The sequence below is a fragment of the Melospiza melodia genome, unplaced genomic scaffold, assembly GCF_035770615.1.
Source record: "Melospiza melodia melodia isolate bMelMel2 unplaced genomic scaffold, bMelMel2.pri scaffold_37, whole genome shotgun sequence".
Classification (NCBI taxonomy): Eukaryota; Metazoa; Chordata; class Aves; order Passeriformes; family Passerellidae; genus Melospiza; species Melospiza melodia.
Genome location: NW_026948690.1, coordinates 3,836,453 through 3,860,607, shown reverse-complemented (window position 1 = coordinate 3,860,607; position 24,155 = coordinate 3,836,453). Strand labels below are relative to the sequence as shown.

The following is a 24,155-nucleotide window of genomic DNA, read 5'->3' as shown; positions in this document are numbered from 1 at the left end:
GTTAAGGAATGTCCAACAGCAGCTCCATCAGGCACTTCCTCCTGCTGGCATTGGCAGACACGCGGCAGCTGCAGCTCCTGCACTTCTGCCTCTTGCTGGGCATCTCCCTGGCTGCCCTCCTGGGCAACGGCCTCATCATCAGTGCCGTAGCCTGCAGCCACCATCTGCACACGCCCATGTTCTTCTTCCTGCTCAACCTGGCCCTCACTGACCTGGGCATGATCTGCACCACTGTCCCCAAAGCCATGCACAATTCCCTCTGGGACACCAGGACTATTTCCTACACTGGATGTGCTGCACAGGTGTTTTTCTTTGCCTTTTTCATTGCATCAGAATTTGCATTTCTGACCATCATGTGCTATGACCGCTACGTGTCCATCTGCAAACCCCTGCACTACGGGACCCTCCTGGGCAGCAGAGCTTGTGCCCACATGGCAGCAGCTGCCTGGGCCAGTGCCTTTCTCAATGCTGTGCTGCACACAGCCAATACATTTTCCCTGCCCCTGTGCCACGGCAATGACCTGGGCCAGTTCTTCTGTGAAATCCCCCAGATCCTCAAGCTCTCATGCTCACACTCCAGCTTAAGGGAAGTTGGGCTTCTTGCGGTCACTTTCTGTTTAGGTTTTGGTTGTTTTGTGTTCATTGTTTTCTCCTATGTGCAGATCTTCAGGGCTGTGCTGAGGGTCCCCTCCGAGCAGGGACGGCACAAAGCCTTTTCCACCTGCCTCCCTCACCTGGCTGTGGTCTCCCTGTTCCTCAGCACTGACACATTTGCTCACCTGAAGCCCCCCTCCATGTCCTCTCCATCCCTGGATGTGGCAGTGTCCGTTCTGTACTCGGTGGTGTCTCCAGCCCTAAACCCCCTCATCTACAGCCTGAGGAACCAGCAGCTCAAGGAATCTCTCAGGAAAGCTGTGACTGGATGCTTTTCAGCCTTTTCATTGTCCCATAAGAGCCCTCACAGTGCTTTGCATTGGGAGCCCCAAAGGAGCTGGAAACACACCCCTGCTTTGGCTCCTGCTGTCTCTCAGCATTCTCCCTCTGTTAAGGGGCTGCAAGTGGGTCAGATCCTGGGAAGGGCCAGCAGGCCAGAGACCCAAATTAACCAAAGAGATATTCCAGACTGTGTGGCCCCAGTTCTGGTATAAAAGCTAAGGAAGGAGGAAGAATAGGGGGCATTTCCTATTTACAGTGTTTGTCTTCTTGATAAACCACTCCAACTGCTGAAGTTCTGCTTCCTAGGAAGTGGCTAAACATCACTTGCTGACAGAAGAAGAGATTGAAATTATTGGGGTTTTTCCTCATTGCTGGTGCCTGTAAAAACTTCCCCTTTTGCTATAGAAAACTGCCTTATCTCAGTCCACAATTTGTCCCCATAACATTTTCTTTCCCCTGTGCAGCCAAGGAGGGGAATGCTAGAGTGGCTTGGTAGGCACATGGACTCCAGCAGAGGTAACCCACCAGAACAAGCCACAGAAGGCCTGCTTTCTTCTGTCAGCAGCTCTCAGTGCATATCATGAGAGGCCAAGTCTCCCCTTAAGTATATTTTAAATTTTTTTCTGCTTCTGATTCTATACAATAAAAGAAATGATCTTATCCACCCCCTTCAATTTCATTATCCCTCCTACTTGTGTGACTCAGAGAAATTGTGTAAGAAGGGAATCTCACATTGTGTTTAGGTGAAATAAATGAATATGCAACCATTTTGTAAAAAATTTTATACTATTCTTATCACAGCAGGAATGAACAGAAATGGGCACAGCTTTATGGCTGCCCCAGCTTTGGCATGGGCCCTGGGCCTGGAGCAGGAGCAGCTCTTGAGGGCCCCAAGGACGGGGCTCTTGTGCTGCCCTGGGCCGATGGGATGGCAGCAGGGGCTGCAGAGCTCTCAGCATCTCCAGCAGAGGAGAGCAGGGCAGCCAGGGAGCCTCCTTTGGCCTTGGCCAAGCACCTTCCCTCATAGCTGGGGCTGAGTCCTGTGGCAGCTGCAGCTGCTGCTGTGCCCTTGCCAGGGGCTGAGGCCGTGGGCCCAGTGCCCAGAGCAGCCTGGCCTGAGCAGAGCTGTGGGGCCAGAGCCGGCTGGGCTGGGGAGAGGCCCTTGGTGCTGCCCAGAGCTCAGGGCAGCTGGCAGAGCTTAAAGGGAGCTGGGCTGGGCTCAGAGAGCCTGGCCCAGAAACCATCAGTGTCCATCTCAGCCTGGCTGAGCGTGCAGGGGCAGGACTCAGGCCAGGCCTTGTGGGGCAGGGCCAGCGCCTGTGCAAGGCATTGCAAACAGGCAAGTGCCCCAGAGAGGAGGCTGCTCTGTGCCCTTGGTGGCATGGACAGAGCAGGGAGGGGGCCCAGGACATTTGTCAGCGCCAGCCTCTGTGCCCGGCCCTTGGCAGCCGTGGCTGCTGAGCCCAGCTTTGGCCTGGGCTGAGTTTAGCTGTTGCCCAGCTCCATCCTCCTGCAGGGCTCAGGGCCTGTTCCTGGCCATGGCCAGCCCTGGCTGCCTCTCTGCTGGCCCAGAGGCCGGCAGAGCCCGGGGCAGGGCTGTCTGTGCAGCCCCACAGGTGCCACGGGCTCTGCAGGAGCTGGCAGAGGCTGCCCAGCAGGGAGGCCATGGGGCACAGAGCCCCAAGGCTGCTGTGGGCACCACGGCACAGGAGCCGTTCCCAGCCGCAATGCTCCTGGCCTGGGCTGGGCCTGCACAGGGGCTGGGCGACCATGGCTGGGCCAGCACAGGGCCACAAAGGGGCCACGCAGCCGCTGCTGGAGCTGACAGCAAGGCCAGGCACACACAAGCAATTGCTGAGCATGGCCCATGCTGGCCAGGCCTGACTGTGCCAAAGGCAGAGCTCAGCTGCCCCTGGGGGCCGCAGGAACATTCCAGAGCCCAAAGAGCCTCCATGGCTGTGCTGGAGACCAAGGCTGCAGCAGGCAAATGCAGGGCTGCTGCCGGATGGGGAGGACATTGAATTCCAGCACACACCTCAGCTCTCTGATGATCCCAGCACCATGCTGGGCCCTGTTTCAGACTGGATCAGAGCAGATGTTGATGGGACAGGAGCCCTGCGGGGCTGTCAGGGCCCTGCAGCTTGCAAGGTGCTCTGCTCTCCCTCAGGTGCTCTTGGAGAGATGCAATCCCAGCTGGGCACCTCAGGGCACAAGTAGCACTGCCTGTTCATGGCCACACAGCTGATGTCTGCCTGGAAAGGGGCACAGGTTTTAATACCTGTTAGTTTCATCATATACAGGCACAACTTTATCATCTGGGTCATTTGAGTACTGTTAAGAAACGGCAAAGTTTTCCCACCAAGAACAGGGTTTTCCTGGAGGTGTACAGATGGCAGGAGAAGAAATACTGATCTTGCTTTCTACTGGTGTCACCAGTATTCATTCTATTATATAAATCTCTCTTTTCCATTTGGGGTTTCAAGCTCTCCTATTGAAATGGCCATGTCTAAGGACATCTCTTCACTAGACGAGCTGGATATTTATGCTTCCCATTGCTCCCAGATTTCCTCCTCCAGATGCTCTCTGGTCATGCCTCTCAACTGACTGGCTTCATGCTTTGAGCTGCAGGAAGTTGCCCAGTCATTCCAAAGTGCAAATAAATAATCAACATCTTTATGGTGTTTATATCTATCACAGAACTGCCTTTTCTTATGTCTTTGTCTAAAACTGTTCCTGTACAGAAATCCCTTACGGATGATGGACATATCAGATGCTGCTGGGACATCATGGAGAACTCTGTTTGCTGCAATGTTAAACTGTATCCTGTTCAAATTGTGTTTTTTGGCAAGAAACCCTTCTGTGCCCCTGAACGTCACCAGTTCCTGAGCCCAAAGGACACAAACCTGATAAGTTGTGGTTCCCACTGCAGGGGCTCTGCACAGGAGAGCTCTTCATCCCCTTTCTCTCTTTTCCTCCCTCTGGGCATGGAGGGAGCTCCTGACTTCAGCGTGGGACTCGTGTATGCAAAGAGCAAAACTGGGCAGAATTGGGGCAGGAAGAGTTTGGGGGGACCTTGGGATCTGTGCTGGGCACAGAAGGTGTTTTCCATTGCGCTGAGACTGTCTGCTGTGGAAAGTGGATTTAATATCCAGCAGAGGAATGACTTTTGCATTTGATGGAGCTGTGCCTTCCCTTGGCTTTGTTGGCTGACAAGAAATGAACAGCCCTCTGTGTCTCGGGCAGCTCCTTCTCCAAGGAAAGCAGGTGGGAGTTGGAGCCAAGGAGCTGAAAGCTGCAGGTGCAGTCTGGGCTGCAGGGAGCTCAGATTGGCACAAGGCTGCTCTGAGTGCCAGGGCTTGGATGGGGGAAATGGTGGGGTGGGGGCAGGGACAGAGTCTGATTGATTGTCAGCCTTGAAGGGTCTTGACTTTCATATCTATTCAAACTGCATGAGGAGGTCCTTGGATTCAGTGTCAGCTGGAGATAGCACGTATCAATAAATTGACAGGGAAAAAACTCTTAAATTTGGCCTAAGTAATCTTTTCTCACTGTCTTTTTAGATAGAATCGATTCACCTTGAAAAGACTCCTGGAATTCATCTAATTAACCACAAAAGATTTGAAAATTAAAATCAAATTATTCCCAGAGGCTTGGCTTGTTCAGCTGTTCTGAATGTTAATGAACCCTGGGACACGGAATTCCTGCACTGAAGAGCTGAAGGCTGAACAAGCCCCTGGAGCAGTGAAATTCAGCAGCAGCCTCCAAGGTGCTGAGGATGTCAGTAGCCCCACTGAGACCATCCCTGCCCAGAGACCGTGGGGGAATGGGCAGACAAGGAGAGCGTCCCTGGGGCTGGGGCAGCACAACTCAGAGGCAGCAGCAGCTCCAGCTGGTAAATGGAGTGTGGAATGTGGCTGGGAAAGCCCTGCCTGGGCTGGGCCAAGCAGGACAGACAAGCCCTGACTCCCATCCCCCAAAAAACTCTCTCAAGGAGACATTTAAAAGGAATTACAATTGTTTGTGTCCTCTGAGTAGGATGTACTGGAGAACTACCAGCAAGAGATTTTCAGGACCCCAAAACAACAAAACAGACTTTGCTGGTAACTTCACAAAATGAGAGAAATTTTAGCAACTGGTTTAAAACGACATTCAATCAACACAGAACACTTCTTAAAGCACTGACTTGGCCCATTCAACTTCACAAACTCTAAGCTATTTGAATTTTACATTACTCAAATTTACAAAAGGACAGAAATAGAAGGAAATGACAGAAAGAGGGAAAGGCAAAAAAATACAGAGGAGCACAAACAGAGGTAACAACTCCTGGATTCCAGCACATTTCAGATGGAAATTCCAAGAGGAAGTAGGGCCAAGATATGTGCTTGCCTTGTGGTCAGCCTTAAATATCCCTTGGTTTCCCTGGGCCCTTCCCCCAGGTGGGCCTTGGGCTCATTTGGTCCCTCAGGAGCTGGGCTGGGGCTGCAGAGGTGGCTGTGGAGCATTGCCTGTGCTGTGCCAGGGACTGGCAGACACTGCTGGGCTGGGATAGAGGCTCTGGGGGGATTGGGGTTCCAGGGCACAGAAGCATTGCAGTTCCAGGGCAGGGCAAGGCTGGACCTGCCCCTTCCTCCCCTGTGCAAAAATGTTTTGAGCCAACAATCTCCTCCAGTCTCTCACAACAGGGAATGTTGGAGGTGAAATCCCAATTCTGTCCTTGGATGCCTGGAGGAGAAGGACAGTTCTATTCCACAGGAAGGAAAACGCAGGGCTCCAGTGTTTGGAAGGCAGCTGAGAGCCTCACAAGGCCAAGGCCTGTCAGACCTTCCAATAAGGGCAGATTTTGTCTGGGAGCATTTTTGAACTGAAGGAATTTTGGAGGTGGAAGGCCAGTCTTGGCCATGGGCACCTGAAGAAGCAGGACAGTTCTTTCCACAGGAAGGAAAGCATGGAGCCTTCCCCAGTATTTTGGGGACAGATGGGAAGTGACCCTCATGAAACCACTGGCAGCTAGACTTTTCCTGGCAATATTCCTATTGGAACAATCTCTGGATATAGGGAAATTTGGAGGTGAAATCCCAATTCAGGCAATGGGTGCCTGGTGGAAAATAAGAGTTCTTTTTCATTGGGAAGGAAAGCACAGAGTACCAGTGTTTCAGAAGCAGATGACAAGAGAGTCTTAATGTTCCAAAGTCAGCTGGACCAGTCAGGTGGCCCCGGGGAGGCCAAACCAGCAAGACCTGTTCCATCTTCCCATGGTTTTGTGGGGCCCCATAGGGTCACAATGGTGCCTTGGATCCATGAGGCCCCACAGTGCCACATGGCTTTGCAAGGGTTCCTCAGGGGTGAAGAGATAGACGAGAATCTTGGCTTCATGATCAGAAGGCTGGATTTATTAATTCATGATATATAATACATTATGACTATGCTAAAAGGAATAGAGAGAAAAGTTCAGAAGCTGCTAAGCTAAGAAAAGAATAGGAACAGCAATAAACAAGAGAGCTCTCTGTGAATCTGTCCCAGAGAGCTTGGTCCTGGTTGGCCCTTAATTGTAAACATGGAACGTGGGCCAATCATAGGTGTACCTGCTACATTCCACAGCAGCAGATAACAATTGCTTGCATTCTTCTTCTGCGTCCTCAGCTTCCCAGAAGAGGAAAAATCCCAAAGAAAGGATTTTTATGAAAAAATGTCAGTGACATATTGGTGTCTTGTTTCCATGGGGTCCAGCAGTGTCACAATGTCCCCTCGGCTCCACAAGGCACTGAAGTCGCACAATGGTCCCACTGATTCCATGAGGCCTTGCAGTGTCACAGTGGTCTCCATGGTTCCCCAGGCCCCACAATGTCACGTGACTCCTCTGTTCCACAAGGCCTGCAATGTCTCAATGGACCTTTGTACCCTGGGTGTTTGCAGTGTCACAATGGTCTCCATTGGCTCCACAGTGTCACAATGGACCATTGATGACATGAGGACATGCAATGTCACACTGGACCTTTGGTTCCAGGCAGCCCTGCAGTGTCACAAAGGCCTCTTGTTTTCACGAGGCCCCACAGTACCACAATGGTGCTCTTGGTTCTCTGGTGACCTCCAGGGTCCCAGTGGTCTCACTGGTTCCATGAGGCCTCACAGTGACACAATGCTTTAGTTATTCCATGGGGCCTCAAAGTGTCACAATGGTCTCCATGATTCCATGGTGCCCCTCGGTGTCACAATGGTTTCCTTCATTCCATGAGGCTGTAAAGTGTCCTAATGATCTCTCCGGGGTTCCATGAGGCCCTGCAAAGTCACAGTTTGGACCCTTGGCTCCGTGGAGCCTTGCAGTGTCACTATGGCCCATCGGTTCCATGACACCCCAAAGTGTCATAATGGTCTCCACAGTTTGAGGACTCCCCGCATTGCCACAATGGACCCTTGGTTTGATGGTGTCTCTCAGTGTCACAATGAACCCTACATTCCATGGAGCCACACAGTGTCAGGACAGTCCCCTTGGTTCCATGAGGCCCAGCAATGTCACAGTGCTCTCTATGATTCCATGAGGCCCCACAGTGTCACAATGGTCCCTTGGTCTCACAGGGCCCCGCAGTGTCACAATGGTCCCTTGGTCTCACAGGGGCCCACAGTGTCACAATGGTCCCTTGGTTCCATGGGCCCTGCGCTGCTGCATTCCCCCTCCCCTTCTCAGGCCGCCCTGCCAGCTGAGAAATGCTCCTTGGGCCTCGGCCTTGGCCAACAGCCCCTGGGATCAGCTCCTCTGCAGCTCATCACAAACATTGTCTGCTCCAGGCATTGGTGCTGCCCAACCAGCTCCTGGTTTCTGCAGGAGCAGCCCTGGGAGGTGTTTTTTTTCCCTCTGTGGCACAACATCCCTGTTCTCACACTGCCAAAGAAAGCTGTTGGTGCCAAGTGCGGCTAGGATGAGCCATTGCTGGGACTGAAGCCCCTCCTTGGGGCCCTACAAACAGCATTCCAAAAGGAGCCCTTGGAGGTCTCCTGGGCCAGCCACTCCCTCTGAGTGGGGCCTCTCCCAGCCGGGAACTCTCCCATTTGCTGCACTCAGGGATCCCCAACAACAACGGAGCCTGGGCCAATCCCCCCACTCCTCCAGCTCGACCCTTCTCCCGCTGGGGAGATGCCAAAGGATCCACAGGGAGCATTGCCTGCCCTCAGGGGAATTGCTCCTGGGTGCCTTGCACTGACTCTTTGTGTCTGTGTGCACACAGGAGTGCCTGTGCTGGAGAAATGTGGCAGAAATGCTGCTCTCTGAGGGGCTTGAGTGCCTTGGATAGCTGAGCCAGTCAGGCCTGTAAGTGAGGTTAAGTCATGAGGTCTAAGCTAAGTCAAATGCTTCTAAGAATTGTTCCTTTGCTACGTATGTTAAATATAACTTATAAGCTAAGTTGAATATTGTTAAGTTTTATTCCTCTGTTAAATTTCTAATATAGGTTTTAAGTTAGGTTAAATACTGTTAAGTGCTGTTCTTTTGTAAATTGTGCAGTTGACTGTATCAGTTAAAATTAAGGTATGAGATAAGTCCTGTTAAGTTTGAGCTCTGTTAAGCTTTTAGGCCATATTCCTTTTATCCTTGCCCTCACTGTCCTTGTGTCTCTCACACACACACAGGGACTGTTCTCGGTTCATTTCTGGTTTTATTGTCTGGATTTGGTTTGGTTTTGTTGTTGCTTTGTTGCCTTGGTGTGCCTGAAATGTCCCCTCAGGAGCAGAGTGACTCTTGCCAAGGAACTTTGTGTAGCTTGAAATAAACAGGGCCAGGAGACTTCTTCTCCTTTTTAATGCCTTTATTAAAAGTGATCAGCTCAGGATTGGGCAGCTCAGCGGGGCTTCAGTCCCCGTCCTCTCCCAGGGCGACTCAGAGGAGGAGGACGACATGCGCAGCTTTGTCCACCAGGGGCAGAGCTGGGGGTCCGGTCCTCGTGGGAGCCTTTAGGGCATCAACACCCTCCGATGCTGGATTGGTCTCAGTCTCACTTCCTCCCAGACCCGGCCCGGGGGCTCTCAAACACAGGGTGAGGAACAACGAAGGTTTTCAGCATCTCTGCAGGCCCAGCACTCCGCTCCTCTCATCCAGACATCACTCCAATCTCTCAACTCTTAGCTGGCTCGTTGTTTTTGGGATTTTCTCAGTGCATTCGGAGCAGGGGTCCCACACAGCATGCTGGTCCTTGGAGTATTTTGCACATCCCTCCCCTCCAAAGTCTCTTCTCCTCGCTGTTCGGGGTGTCCCCACCCTTCACCGTCTCAGAGCAGGGCCATTACCTCGCCCCAGCCTGGGCTTTCACTGATACAAAAACAACCATTAACAACAGCGACCTGTAACTACCATAACACAGGCAGAACCCCAGCAGCAACAGTGGTAACCTTTTTCTCACAGAAAAAATCAACAGAATTTTTGTTCATAACAGTCTCCCCTCTTTCTCTTTGATCGAGCCTAAATTTTAAGCTCTCATCAAGTTACAATTTTTGATTCGTGGGTTTCCTATTTAATTTCTTGAATTGACTGTAAATTTCTTGTGCACTTTGGTAATCACGGTTACTTAACTTTGTCACTTTCCTTGGTTTCTTTAGGTTGGTCTGCACGGCAAATGCTGTTTTAGTGAAACAGATAAATAAGTACAGTAAAAAGAGCAATCCTCCAAGTATACACACAGTGACAAAAACTACTCTTTTCCACACATCCTTTTTGAAAATCTCTGGGTTCTCCCACCAACTGGAATCAAGTGTTTTGGGTCCAAAAATGAGAAATTTGCAACAAAAAAAAAAGGGGGGGGGGAATTTGGGTCCAAAAAAGGGAAATTTGGGTTCAAAACGTGGAGAATTTGGAGCCAAGAATGGAGAATTTGGGCTGAAAATGGAGAATTTGGGTCCAAAAGAGGGAAATTTGTACCAAAAAAGGAGAATTCGGGTCTAAAAGGGGAATTTGGGTGCTCAGGTGGGAAGATTTTACTCAAAAAGGGAAATCTGGACTGAAAAAAGGGAAATTTTGGGCTCAAAAAGGAGAATTTGGGTCTAAAAGGGGAATTTGGGTGCTCAGGTGAGAAGTCTGGATCTAAAAAAGGGAAATTTTAGTCTACAAAAGGGAAAAATTGGACCAAAGAAGGGGAATTTGGGGCCAAAAAGGGAAATTGGGGACTGAAAAAGGAGAATTTGTGTCAAGGAAGGGAAAGTTTGGGACTAAAAATGGGAATTTGGGTGCTCAGGTGGGAAGTTTGGGGTCAAAAACAGGAATGTTGGGGATTTTGGAGAATTTGGGGAATTTGGTGTGTCCTGAGGGGGGATTTGGGGGAGTTTGAGGCATTTTGGGGAAGTTTGGGTTTCCTGAGAGGAGAATTTTGGGGGAATTTGGGGGGAATTCATGGGAATTTGGGTGTCCAGAGGGGGGAATTTGAGGGAATTTGGGAGGGTTTTGGGGGAATTTGAGGGACTTTGGGTGTCCTGAGGGGGATTTTGGGGGAGTTTGGATGTCTTGAGGGGAGAATTTGGGGAAGAATTTGGGGCATTTTGGGAGAACTTGGGGGATTTGGGGCATCCTGAGGGGGAATTTTGGGGGGAATTTGAGGGAATTTGGGTGTCCCAAGGGTTTTTTTAGGGGGATTCAGGTTGTCCTGAGGAGGGAATTTGGGAAATTTTGGGCAAATTGGGGGAATTTTAGGGAAATTTGGTGGAGTTCATTAATGGGAATTTGGGGGATTTTGGGGGGAATTTGGGCATCCTGAGGGGGAAATTTGGGGCATTTTTGGGGAGATTGGGTGTTCTGAGGGAGAATTTGGGCAATTTTGGATGTTCTGAGGGGGAGTTTGGGGGGAATTTGGGGACTTTGGGGATTTTGAGGGATTTTAGGTGTCCTGAGGGGGGGATTTGGGAGAATTTGGGGGTTCTGAGAGGGAATTTTGGGGTATTTGAGAGTAATTTGGGGGATTTTTGTTGTCCTGATGGGAGAATTTGGGTTATTTTGGGGAATTTTGGGGATTTTGGGTTTCCTGAGGGGGAATTTTGGGGGAATTTGGGCATTCTGAGGGGGGAATTTGTGGAAGTTTGGGAGGAATTCGGGGGATTTTGGGTGTTCTGAGGGGGAATTTGAGGGATTTGGGAGAATTTAGGTGTTCTGAGAGGGAATTTTGGGGGATTTTGGAGGATTTGGGTGTCCAGAGGGGGGAATTTGGGGATTTTGGGGGAAATTGAGACATTGTGGGTGTCCTGAGCGTGGATTTTCGAGGCAATTTGGGGGAAATCTGGGGAGTTTTTGGTTTCCTGAGGGGGAATTTGAGGGATTTTGGGGGGAATTTATGGGAATTTGGGTGTCCTGATGGGAAATATGGGGATTTTGGGGGAATTTGGGGGAATTTGGGTGTCCTGATGGGAAATTTGGGGCATTTTGGGGGAATTTGTGGGATTTTGAGTGTCCTGAGGTGGCAGTTTTGGGATTTTGGAGGAATTTTGGGGTGTCCTGAGGGGGGAATTTGGCGGGAAATTTCGGGTGTCCTGAGGAGAGGAATTTGGGGGGGGGGGAATTTTAAAGATTTTGGGGGGATTTGGGGGGAGTTTGCTTGTCCTGAGGGGGGATTTGGGATAATATGTGGAATTTTGTGGGATTTTTTAGGATTCTGTGTGATTTTCCCCTCAGAAAGTGTCCCCGGCCGGGCTCCCCACACGCTCGGCCCACCCCGCCCGCTTCTCCCCCGATGACAAATTCTCGCGGCACCGCCTGGCCCTGAAACGGAGATTCAGGGTCCTGCCCACCCAGTGGGGCCGGGCCCTGCTCTGAGGGACCCCAAAAACCCCCAAAAACCCAAAATCGCCCCAAAAACCCCCGGTGGAGGAGATGGAGCTCAGTCAAACGCGCTGAGCTGAATTCGATGGGAGGGAGGGTTTAAACAGGGGGAAATTGCGAATATTAAAGGATTTGGGAGCTCAGAGGTGTCTGAGTGTTGGTGGTCAAAGAAATTTGGGGTTATTTCTTTGTTTTGGGGAGGTTTTTGGGGTGTGGGAGGGAATTATCGGCGATCTGTGAGGCGGGGGGTGATTGGAGTTGGAGGCGCGGATATAATGGCGATCTATGGGGCACGGGGCATGATGGGAGTTGTATGCGCGGGTATAATAGGGATCTATGGAGCGTGACGGATGATGGGAGTTGTATGCACGAATATAATTGGGCTCTATGGGGCGCGGGTGATGATGGGAGTTGTATGGACAGATATAATAGGGATCTAGGGGCGCAGGGGATGATGGGAGTTGGAGGCGTGGGTATAATGAGCTCTATGGAGCACGGGGCATGATGGGAGTTGGAGGCCTGTGTATAAGGCGGCTCTAATGAGCGCGGGGGATGATGGGAGATGTAGGCGAGGGTATGATAGAGCCCTATGGAGGCCTGTGTATAATGGGGCTCAACGGGGCGCGAGGAATGATGGGAGTTGTATGCACGGGTATAATAGAGCTCTATAGGGCTCAGGGGATGATGGGAGTTGTATGCACGGATACAATAGGGATTGATGGGGCGCGGAGGATGATGGGAGATATAGGCGCTGCTTTATTAGAGCCCCGGTGCATCAGAGGAGATGAAGGCTTTGTTTAATGAGGCCGCGGGGCATCATGGGGGATAGAGGCCCTGCTTTAATGGTGCTTAATGGAGCCGCGGGGCACGATGGGAGCTGTAGTCCCAGAACTGCCTGTGACGAGCGCTCGAGGATCCGGGAGGGCACCTGAGAGGACCCTGTGGCCTCGGGGCGCCCTTGGAGGGCACCTGGGGGGGCTCTGAGGGGTCTCCGTGGGGCGCGGGACGTGTCGGGTTTGGCAGGGCCGGACCTCGGCCATGAGGGGGCTCTGTGGCCGCGGGGATGACGGGAGATGTAGGCCCGAAAGCGGCCCTCGGAGGCCTCTGCGTGCCCTGGGGCGTTTGGGGGTCCCAGGAGGCATTTGGGGCCCCGGGTGAGCTCTGGAGGGCAGCCGGGGGTCCCGCAGGGTCTGGGGGCGCCAGTGGGGCACGGGAAGGCGATAACGGGCGCTGTGGGGAGCGCGGGGCATGACGGGAGATGTAAGCCCGGTACCATTAGGGTCTATTGGTGCGCGGGGCATGACGGGAGATGTAGGCCCGGCTCCTTTAGGGTCTATTGGGCCGCCGGGCATGACGGGAGCTGTAGGCCCGGCTCCATTAGGCGTCTATAGGGTTGCGGTGCATGATGGGAGTTGAAGGCTAAAAGTTTCTAAAATTGCACCGCCTCCAGGCCCTGCCCCCAGGTCGTGTTCCCGGGCGCTGATTGGTCTCAGCAAGTGACGGGCGAGAGCGTCAGCCAATGGCAGGCGGTGGAGGCGGGAACAGCCCCCTTAACCCTCCAGTGCCTCTCAGTCCATCCCAGTATCGCTCCCAGTACATCCCAGTTTGCCCCAGTGCCTCCCAGTATCTCCCAGTCCATCCCAGTCCCTCCCAGTTTATCCCAGTATCACTTCCAGTATGTCCGAGTTTGCCCTAGTCGCCTCCCAGTATGTCGCAGTCCCTCCCAGTCCGTCCCAGTATGCCCCAGTTTGTCCCAGTCCCTCCCCTGCCCCTCCTCAGCTCTGCCCCCGCCCCTTCTATGACCACGCCCCTTCTTTCCTTGGCCACGTCTTTTGTTTTCTTGGCCCCGCCCCCTCCCAGTTACCCCCCCCACCCCCTCCATTCCCAGTTTTAGCGGCTGCTCTGGGAAGGTGCGTGGGGCCCCAGTTCATCCCAGTAACTCCCAGTTCATCCCAGTAACTCCCTGTCCTTCCCAGTAACTTCCCAGTAACTCTCAGTAACTTCCCAGTAACTCCCAGTACCTCCCCAGTTCATCCCAGTAATTCCCAGTAACCCCCCCAGTGCTCCCCAGTCCATACCAGTAACTCCCAGTCTATCCCAGTCCCCACCAGTTTGTCCCAGTTTGTTCCAGTCCCACCCTGCTCAGGAATCCCAGTGACTCACCTGGCCCCAGTCCCCTCCCAGTATAACCCAGTTCCCTCCCAGTCCATCCCAGTCCCCTCCCAGTTTGTCCCAGTTTCCCTCCTGCCCCCCCCCAGTTTGTCCCAATCCCTTCCCAGTTCCCCTCAGTCCCTCCCGGTTTGTCCCAGTTCCCTCCCAGTATCCCCCAGTTTGTCCCAGTCTGTCCCATGCCCTCCTCCCAGTATCCCTCAATTCCCTCCCAGTGCACCCCCAGTCCCTCCCAGTCCTTCCCAGTATAAACCAGTATCTGCCAGTCCTCTCCCAGTCCCTCCCAGTATAAACCAGTCCTTCCCAGTCCCTCCCAGTTTGTCATAATCTCCTCCCAGTATCCCTCAATCCCCTCCCAGTCCCTCCCAGTCTGTCCCAGTCCCTCCCAGTTTGTCCCTCCAGTTCCCCCTTCATCCATTCCCAGTTCCCTCCAGTCCCTCCCAGTATCCTTCCAGTCTGTCCCAGTTCCCTCCCAGTATATCCCAGTCCATCCCAATTCTCCCCCAGTTGCCCCAATTCCCTCCCAGTTCCCTCCCAGTTTGTCCCAGTAACCCCAAAACCATCCCAGTTCCCTCCCAGTATGACCCAGTGCCGTCCCAGTCCACTCCAGTCCCTCCCAGTCCATCCCAGTCCATCCCAGTCCCCTCCCAGTATGACCCAGTCCCTTCCAGTGCCCTCCTAGTATAAACCAGTCCCCTCCCAGTTTGTCCCAATACCCTCCCAGTATAACCCAGTCACTCCCAGTCCATCCCAGTCCCTCCCAGTTTATCCCAGTCCCTCCCAGTATAACACAATCACTCCCAATTCTCCCTCAGTCCCCTCCCAGTTCCCCTCAGTCCCTCCCAGTTTGTCCCAGTTCCCCTCCCAGTATCCCCCAGTTTGTCCCAGTCTGTCCCATTCCCTCCTCCCAGTATCCCTCAATTCCCTCCCAGTCCCTTCCAGTATAAACCAGTATCCGCCAGTCTGTCCCAGTTCCCTCCCAGTCCATCCCAGTTTATCCCAGTTCATCCCAGTCCATCCCAGTCTCTCCCAGTCCCTCCCAGTTTGTCCCAGTCCCTCCCAGTCCCTCCCAGTCCGTCCCAGTTCCCTCAAAGGTCACAGAATGGAGAGAGAGCGGCTGCGGGCACTGGTGATACCGGGAGGGACAAACTGGGAGGGACTGGGATGAACTGGGAGGGACTGGGAGGGAACTGAGGGAGAATTGGGGGGGACTGGGAGATACTGGTTTATACTGGGAGGGGGCTGGGACAAACTGGGAGGGACTGGTTTATACTGGGAGGGAACTGGGGGGATCTGGGTCATACTGGGAGGGACTGGGACAAACTGGGGATACTGGTTTATACTGGGAGGGAGGGTCCGTACTGGTCCATACTGGTTTATACTGGTTTATACTGCTCCATACTGGTCTATACTGGTCCGTACTGGTCCGTACTGGTTTCTGACCCCTCCCCTCGCCCCCAGGTGCCTCCAGTCCGTTCCAGTACAGTGAGTGACAAACTGGGGCAAACTGGGACAAACTGGGACAAACTAGGAGGGCCCCAAAGTGTCCCAAAATGTCTCCAAATGTCCCCAAAATGTCTCCAAATGTCCCTGAAATGTCCCAAAATGGCCCCAAATGTCCCTAGATGTCCCCAAGATGTCCCCAGGTGTCCCCAGAGTGTCCCCAGATGTGTCACAGGTGTCCCCAGCTGTCCCCAGAATGTCCCAAAATGTCCCCAAGGTATCCTCAAAGTGTCTCCAAGTGTCCCCAAGGAGGCCCTGTGTGTCCCCAAAGTCTCCCCAGGTGTCCCCAAGGTGTCCCCAGGTGCCCCCAGGTGTCTCTAAAGTGTCCCCAGGTGTGTCTCATTTGTCCCCAGCTGTCCCCAGGTGCCCCCCCAGGTGTCCCCAAGGTGTCCCCGTGTGTCCCCAGACCGGTGTCACCTGCGCGTCAGTGGCCTCGTGGTGGCCACGGTCCTGAGCGTGCTGGGGATCACTGTGCTGTTCAGTGAGTGACACTGACATTGTCATTGTCATTGTCACCTGTGTGTCACCTGTCTGTCATTGTCACCTGTGTCACCTGTGTGTCACTGTCACCTGTGTGTCACTGTCACCTGTGTGTCATTGTCACCTGTGTCATTGTCACCTGTGTCGCTTGTGTTTCACTGTCACCTGTGTGTCACTGTCACCTGTGTCAGTGTCACCTGTGTCACCTGTGTCACCTGTGTCAGTGTCACCTGTGTCACCTGTGTGTCATTGTCACCTATGTGTCAATGTCACTGTCACCTGTGTCACTGTCACCTGTGTGTCATTGTCACCTGTATGTCATTGTCACCTGTGTGTGCTGAGCGTGCTGGGGATCGCCGTCCTGTTCAGTGAGTGACATTGTCATTGTTACCTGTGTCACCTGTGTCATTGTCACCTGTGTCACTGTTACCTGTGTCACCTGTGTGTCATTGTCCTTGTCATTGTCATCTGTGTCACTGTCATTGTCCCCTGTGTCCCCTGTGTCCCCTGTGTCCCTGTGTCACTGTCACTGTCATTGTCCCCTGTGTCCCCTGTGTCCCCTGTGTCCCTGTCCCCTGTGTCCCCGGTGTCCCCTGTGTCCCCTGTGTCCCCTGTGTCACTGTCCCCTGTGTCCCCGTTGTCCCCTCTGTGTCCCCTCAGGTGGGCAGTGCAAGTGCCGCAGCAAGGCCAGGTGGGACCTGGGGACATTAGGGACATTTGGGGACATTTGGGGACATTGGGGACATTGGGGACACTGGAGGGGATTTGGGGACATTGGGGGTTGGGGACACTTTGGGAAATTTTGGGGACATTTGGGGACACTGAAGGGATTGGGGAAATTTGGGGACACTGGGGAGGATTTGGGGACATTTGGGGTCATTGGAAACATTGGGGACACTTTGGGGACACCAAGGGGACACCGAGGGGACAGTGCCACCCCTGACCCGCTCCTCTCTCCACAGGAGCCTGAGATGTCCCCAAAGTGTCCCCAAAGTGTCCCCAAAATAGCCCCAAATGACCCCAAATGTCCCCCAAATGGCCCCAAATGTTCCCAAAATGTCCCAAAATGGCCCCAAATGGCCCCAAATGGCCCCAAATGGCACCAAAATGTCCCTAAATGTCCCCAAGTTTCCCCAAAAGTCCCCAAATGTCCCCAACAAAGGCAATGAATAAAAATGGAAGAAAAAATCGGATTTTGGTCACTGGGGGAGGGGACACGGGGACAGCGGTGGCACCGGGAGGGGACATCGGGGCATTGGTGGCCGTGGGGACATCGGGGGATTGGTGGCCTTGGGGACACTGAGGCGATGGTGGCACCAGAAGAGGACACGAGAGCAGCGGTGACACTGAGGTGACAATGATGGCATTGGGGACAATGGGGAGATGGTGGCACCAGCAGGGAACACAAGTCCTTGGGTCATTGGTGGCCTTGGGGACATCAGGACAATGGTGGCACCAGGAGGGGACATCAAGGTGACAGTGGCTCTGGGGACATTGGGTCAGTGGTGGCCGTGGGGACATTGAGTGATGGTGGCCTTGGGGGCACTGGGGTGAGGGTGGCCTTGGGGACATCGGGTCATTGGTGGCCGTGGGGACATTGGGTAACTGGTGGCCGTGGGGACAGGGGGTGAGGGTGGCCCCAGGTCCTATCTGTGTCCGGTCCCCGATGTCCCCGCGTCCCTCGGGTGACCGAGCCCAGGGGACGTCCCCCGGTCCCGGCAGCTGCGCGAGGCCGCGGTGGCACCGCTGTCCCCACGGTGTCCCCACGGTTTCCCCAGAATGTCCCCGTCTCCACAAGATCATGGTGGCCACCATCCCCATGTCCCTCCAGATGCCACCACCACGTGTCCCCTGATGTCTCCTCTTGTCCCCATCTCCACAAGATCATGGTGGCCACCATCCCCATGTCCCTCCAGATGCCACCATGTGTCCCCTGATGTCCCCAGAATGTCCCCAGCTCCATGGTGATGTGGTGGCCACCATCCCCACGTCCCTCCAGATGCCACCACCACGTGTCCCCTGATTCCCCTGATGTCCCCATCTCCACAAGATCATGGTGGCCACCGTCCCCACATCCCTCCAGATGCCACCAAGTGTCTCCTGATGTCCCCATCTCCATGGTGATGTGCTGGCCACCATCCCCACATCCTTCCAGCCACCACCAAGTGTTCCCTGATGTCCCCATCTCCACAAGATCATGGTGGCCACCATCCCCACATCCTTCCAGCCACCACCAAGTGTCCCCTGATGTCCCCATCTCCACAAGATCATGGTGGCCACCGTCCCCACGTCCCTCCAGATGCCGCCACCACAGGTCCCCTAGGTGCCGATGTCCTCGGTGACGTGGGCATAGATCTGCGTGGCACCCCTGAAGCTGGTGGTGGCCATGGAGCCCTCTCAGCGCATCGCCTGGGTATGAGGTGGGACCATGGGTGGGTGGTGGGTGGTGAGGTCATGGGGTGGGTGGTGGGACCATGGGGTGGATGGAGGGTCAATGGGGTCATGAGATCAGTGGTGGGGCCATGGGTTGGGTTCATTGGGTTGGGTTGAGTTGGGTTGGGTTGGGTTGGGTTGGAGCCCTCCCAGCGCATCACCTGCACATCAGGGGGGTCATAAGATGGTGGTGGGACCATGGGATGGATGATGGGTCATGGGGTGGTGGTGGGACCATGGGGTGCTGGGTGGGTCATGGGGTGCTGATGGGACCATAGCATGGGTGATGGGTCATGGAATGGGTGGTGGGACCATGGGGTGGTTGGGTTGGGTTGGGTTGGGTTGAGTTGGGTTGGTTGAGTTGGCTTGAGTTGGGTTGGGTTGAGATGGGTTGGGTTGAGTTGAGTTGGGTTGGGTTGGGTTGAGTTGATTGGGTTGGTTGGATTGAGTTGGGTTGGGTTGAGTTGATTGGGTTGGTTGGGTTGAGTTGGGTTGGGTTGGGTTAGGTTGGGTTGTGTTGGGTTGTGTTGGGTTCAGTTGGGTTGAGTTCCGTTGAGTTGAGTTGAGTTGAGTTGGGTTGGGTTGGGTTGAGTTCGGTTGAGATGAGTTGAGTTGGGTTGGGTTGGGTTGAGTTGAGTTGAGTTGAGTTGGGTTGGTTGGGTTGGGATGGGATGGGTTGGGTTGAGTTGGTTGGGCTGAGTTGGGTTGGGTTGGGTTGGGTTGGGTTGGAGCCCTCCCAGCGCATCACCTGCACACCAGGGGGGTCATGAATGGTGGTGGGACCATGGGATGGATGATGGGTCATGGGGAGGTGGTGGGACCATGGGGTCAGCAGTGGGACCATGAGATGTGTGGTGGGACCATGGGGTGTTTGGGTTGGGTGGGGTTTGAGCCCTCCCAGCACCATCACCTACCTGCACATGGGGTCAGGGGGTCAGAGGTGGCTCACGTGACCCCAGTTGGCCCCCATGGCCATGTGGTGACCATCATGACCGTGGTGGCCCCACATAGCCCTGGTGATCCCCCTTGACCACATGATCTTAATGGAACCCCATGACCTTGATGGAACTGCATAACCCCATGACCTCCATGTACCCCCGTGACCCCATGACCCTTATGGAGCTCCATAACCCCATGACCCTGGTTACCTCCCATCACCACGTGACCTTGAATAACTCCATAACTCCATGACCCTGGTGACCCACCATTACCCTGATGGACCTCCATAACTCCACGACCTTGATAGACCCCGAGGACCTTGATGGACCCCCATAATCCTGGTGGACCCCCATAATCCCATAACCATGATGGACCCCCAAACCCACATGACCTTGATGGACCTCCATAACTCCATGATCTCATAACCATGATGGAACTCCATAACCCCATAACCATGATGGAACCCCATATCTCCATGACCTTGATGGACCTCCATAACCCCATAACCCTGATGGACCCCCATAACCACTTACCCTGATGCACCTCCATAACCACATGGCCTTGATGGACCTCCATAATGCCATGACCCTGATAGACCTTCATAACCCCATGACCATGATGGAACCCCATAACCAAATGACCCCATAACCATGATGGACCCCCATAACCCCATAACTATGATGAACCGTCCCTGATCCCATGACCTTGATGGACCTCCATAACCCCATAACCATGATGAAACCCCATAACTCCATGACCTTGATCGACCTCAATAACCCCATGACCCCATATCCCATAACCCCATGATCCCATAACCATGATAGACCCCCATAACCACATGACCTTATTGGACCTCCATAACCCCATAACCATGATGAAACCCCATAACTCCATGACCTTGATCGACCTCAATAACCCCATGACCCCATATCCCATAACCCCATGATCCCATAACCATGATAGACCCCCATAACCACATGGCCTTGATGGACCTCAATAACCCCATAACCTTCATAGAACCCCATAACCCCATAACCATAATGGACCCCCATGACCACATGACCTTTATGGACCCCCCATAACCCCATTACTTTGATGGACGTCCATAACCCCATAACTATGATGGACCCTCATAACCACATGGCCCCATGACCTTGATGGGCCTCCATAACTCCATAACCATGATGGACCCCCATAACCACATGACCCCATAACCCTGATGGACCCCCATAACCCCCTGACTCTAATGGACCCCCATAAACCCCTCATCCCATAACCCTGATGGACCCCCATGACCTTGATGGACCCCCATAACCACATGGCCTTGATGGAACCCCATAACCCCATATCTCCATGGCCCTGATGGAACCCCATAACCACACATCCCTGATGGACCCCCATAACCTCGATGGACCCCCCAAACCCCACAACAGCCCCCACCACCAACCCCCACAACCCCTCCCACCCCATTCCTCACCTTGGCGTCCCCCAGGAACCTGGTGAGACACTAGAATGCGCTCCTCTCCACCCTGAAGGGCTCGACCGTGTGCGGGATGTCCCTGTGCGGGACGTCCGCGTGCAGGATGTCCCTGTGTGGGATGTCCGCGTGCGGGATGTCCACGTGCGGGATGTCCCCGTGTGGGATATCCACATGCGGGATGTCCACGTGCAGGATGTCCACATGCGGGATGTCCCTGTGCAGGAAGTCCCCGTGCGGGATGTCCCTGTGTGGGATGTCTGCGTGCGGCACGAAGCCACCGGCGCCCCACAGGAACACCCAGGGCAGCTGGGCCACCACCAGGAGCAGCGTGTCACCCGCCAGGACGTGGCGGAAGAACACCGGGGATGAGCCTTGGGGAGAGGGGACACACCTTGGAGACCTTGGGGACATTGGGGACCATGGAGATGTTGGGGTGATGGGGACACTGGAGACCTTGGGGACATTGGGATGATGGGGACCTTGGGCACACTGGAGATGTTGGGGTGATGGGGACATTGGAGATGTTGGGGTGATGGGGACATTGGAACACTGGGGACATTGGAGATGTTGGGGACCTTGGAGACCTTGGGGACATTGGGCATGTTGGGGTGATGGGGACCTTGGGAATCATGGAGATGTTGGGGACCTTTGGGACATTGGAGATGTTGGGGACCTTTGGGACATTGGAGATGATGGGGTGATGGGGATCTTGGGGACCTTGGGGAGCTTGGGGACATTGGAGATGTTGGGGACCTTTGGGAATCTTGGGGACATTGGGAACCTTGGAGATGTTGGGGTGATGGGGACCTTGGGACATTGGAGATGTTCGGGTGATGGAACCTTGGGGACACTGGGGACATTGGAGACCTTGGGAAATTGGAGATGATGGGGTGATGGGGACCTTGAGGACCCTGGGGACATGGTGATGGTGGAGGGCGTTGGAGACATTGGAGATTTTGGGGTGATAGGACACTGGGGACACTGGAGATGTTGGGGTGATGGCACGCTGGGGACATTGGAAACCTGGGGGACATTGGAGATGTTTGGACATTGGAGATGTTGGGGTGATGGCACACTGGGGACACTGGAGATGTTGGGGTGATGGGACCACATCCAGGAGCCGCTGCGCAGCTGGGCCACCACCAGGAACAGCACGTAACCCACCAGGACGGGGTGGCAGGACACCGGGGACAAGCCTGGGGGAGAGGGGACACGAGTGAGGAGACCTTGGGGACCTTGGAGATGTTGGAGATGTTGGGGTGATTGGGACCTTGGGAACCTTGGAGATGTTGGGGACCTTGGGACATTGCTGACCTTGGAGAAACTGGAGATATTGGGGACCTTTGGGACACTGGAGATGTTGGGGTGATGGGGCCTTGGGGATACTGAGGACATTGGAGACCTTGGGGATGTGAAGAGTTTTGTCAAAGGGTGGCTTGAGGAGAGAGGACACAGCCGAATTGATTTGGTAGAGATGTCCTAACTAGGGCAGAGGCCTTTTTGCAGGCAGGGTGTCTGTTAAGAAAGCAGCAGGCTAAAGAATGGAAAAGTACAAGACCATGGTTAATTCCAAATCTTGCACCTGCAAAGATAACGTGTCCTTGGGCCTAGCAGAGGATGATAAAGAAATGGACAGCAAGGTGTGAGAAGTAGAGAACGTAGGCCCAAAGGAATGTGGATGAGTTAATGGCATAGTTTAACCAATAGATTGCTTGGCTTACAGAATATTAATGAGCTTATTATTTGCTGTATATGTGTTTGATGCTTTCTTTAATAAACTGGACCTGTGATGAACCACCTGGTGTCCGGGTCTCCTTCCTACGACACATGGTGACCCCTGACGCTGACCCCTTGTCTCGACTAAAAGAAAAATGGGGAGAGAACGTCTCCCATGGTCAAGGAAGTTGGAGCTGGGTCCTGTTTGCAGCCGGGACATTGGAGATGTTGGGGTGCTGGGGAGCTTGAGGACCTTTGGGGACATTGGAGATGTTGGGGACCTTGGGGACATTGGAGATGTTGGGCTGATGGGGCCTCGGGGACCTCGGAGATGTTGGGGACCTTTGGAGGCAATGGGGACATTGGAGACCTGGGGGACATTGGGGTGATGGGGACCTCCGGGACATTGGAGGCTTTGGGACATTGGAGAACGTTGGGGACCTTTGGGACCTTGGGAATATGGAGGGTGTTGGGGCCCTTGGAGATGTTGGGGTGATGGGACCTTGGGGACATTGGAAATGTTGGGGACCTTGAGGACCTTGGGAGTATGGAGGACACTGGGGACATTGGGGATGTTGGAGCAATGGGGACCTTGAGAACCCTTGGGACATTGGGATGATGGGGACCTTGGGCACACTGGAGATGTTTGGGACCTTGGAGACCTTGGGGACCTTGGGAACATGGAGGGTGTTGGGGCTGTTGGGGACATTGGGGACCTTGGAGGTGTTGGGGTGATGGGGACCTTGGGGACCTTGGAGATGTTGGGCTGATGGGACACTGGGGACACTGGAGATGTTGGGGTGATGGGGATCTTGGGAATCATGGAGATGTTGGGGACCTTTGGGACATTGGAGATGTTGGGGAGATTGGGGACATTGGAGATGTTGGGGTGATGGGGACATTGGGGACATTGGTGACCTTGGGGACATTGGAGAATGTTGGGGACCTTTGGGACCTTGGGAATATGGAGGGTGTTGGGGCCCTTGGAGATGTTGGGGTGATGGGACCTTGGGGACATTGGAGATGTTGGGGACCTTGAGGACCTTGGGAGTATGGAGGACACTGGGGACATTGGGGATGTTGGAGCAATGGGGACCTTGAGGACCCTGGGGACATTGGGATGATGGGCACCTTGGGCACACTGGAGATGTTTGGGACCTTGGAGACCTTGGGGACCTTGCGAACATGGAGGATGTTGGGGCCGTTGGGGACATTGGGGACCTTGGAGATGTTGGGGTGATGGAACATTGGGGACATTGGAGATGTTGGGGACCTTGGAGATGTTGGGGTGATGGGACATTGGGGACATTGGAGATGTTGGGGTGATGGGGACCTTGGGGACTTTGGAAAACCTTGGGGACACTGGAGATGTTGGGGTGATGGGACCTTGGGGACCTTGGGGACATTGGAGGCACTGGAGATGTTGGGGCACTGGGGACCTTGGGGGCACTGGGGATGTTGGGGACCTTGGGGACTGTCCTGGTTTAGGGCAAATTTGTTAAAGAATCTGCAAAGGGGGCCCCTCCAGAAAGCAAAACCCACACAGCCCCTCCCCCCAAACAGTTCGGGAAAAAAGGGAAAAAATCCTTGGAGAGAGGTGGAAAGAACCTATTTATTTCAGGCACAGCACCCCCCAGCACACAAAATGAACAATACCAGATGACACCGCTCTGAGAAAGATGACAAAATCAGAAAGTCTCTTCCGGGGGTGGC

The 24,155-nt window shown here is 54.0% G+C and overlaps 1 protein-coding gene across 1 annotated transcript; it reads left to right on the top strand.

The window, feature by feature from the left end:
* Positions 1-350: 350 nt before the first annotated feature.
* On the top strand, positions 351-18,293 carry LOC134434462 (olfactory receptor 14J1-like; the record flags this gene model as incomplete). Its single annotated transcript, XM_063183116.1, has 4 exons — positions 351-963; positions 15,353-15,376; positions 15,801-15,865; positions 18,228-18,293. Coding segments are annotated over 4 exons (768 nt in total), but the record flags the coding sequence as incomplete, so codon positions are not given.
* Between the last annotated feature and the right edge of the window lie 5,862 nt (positions 18,294-24,155).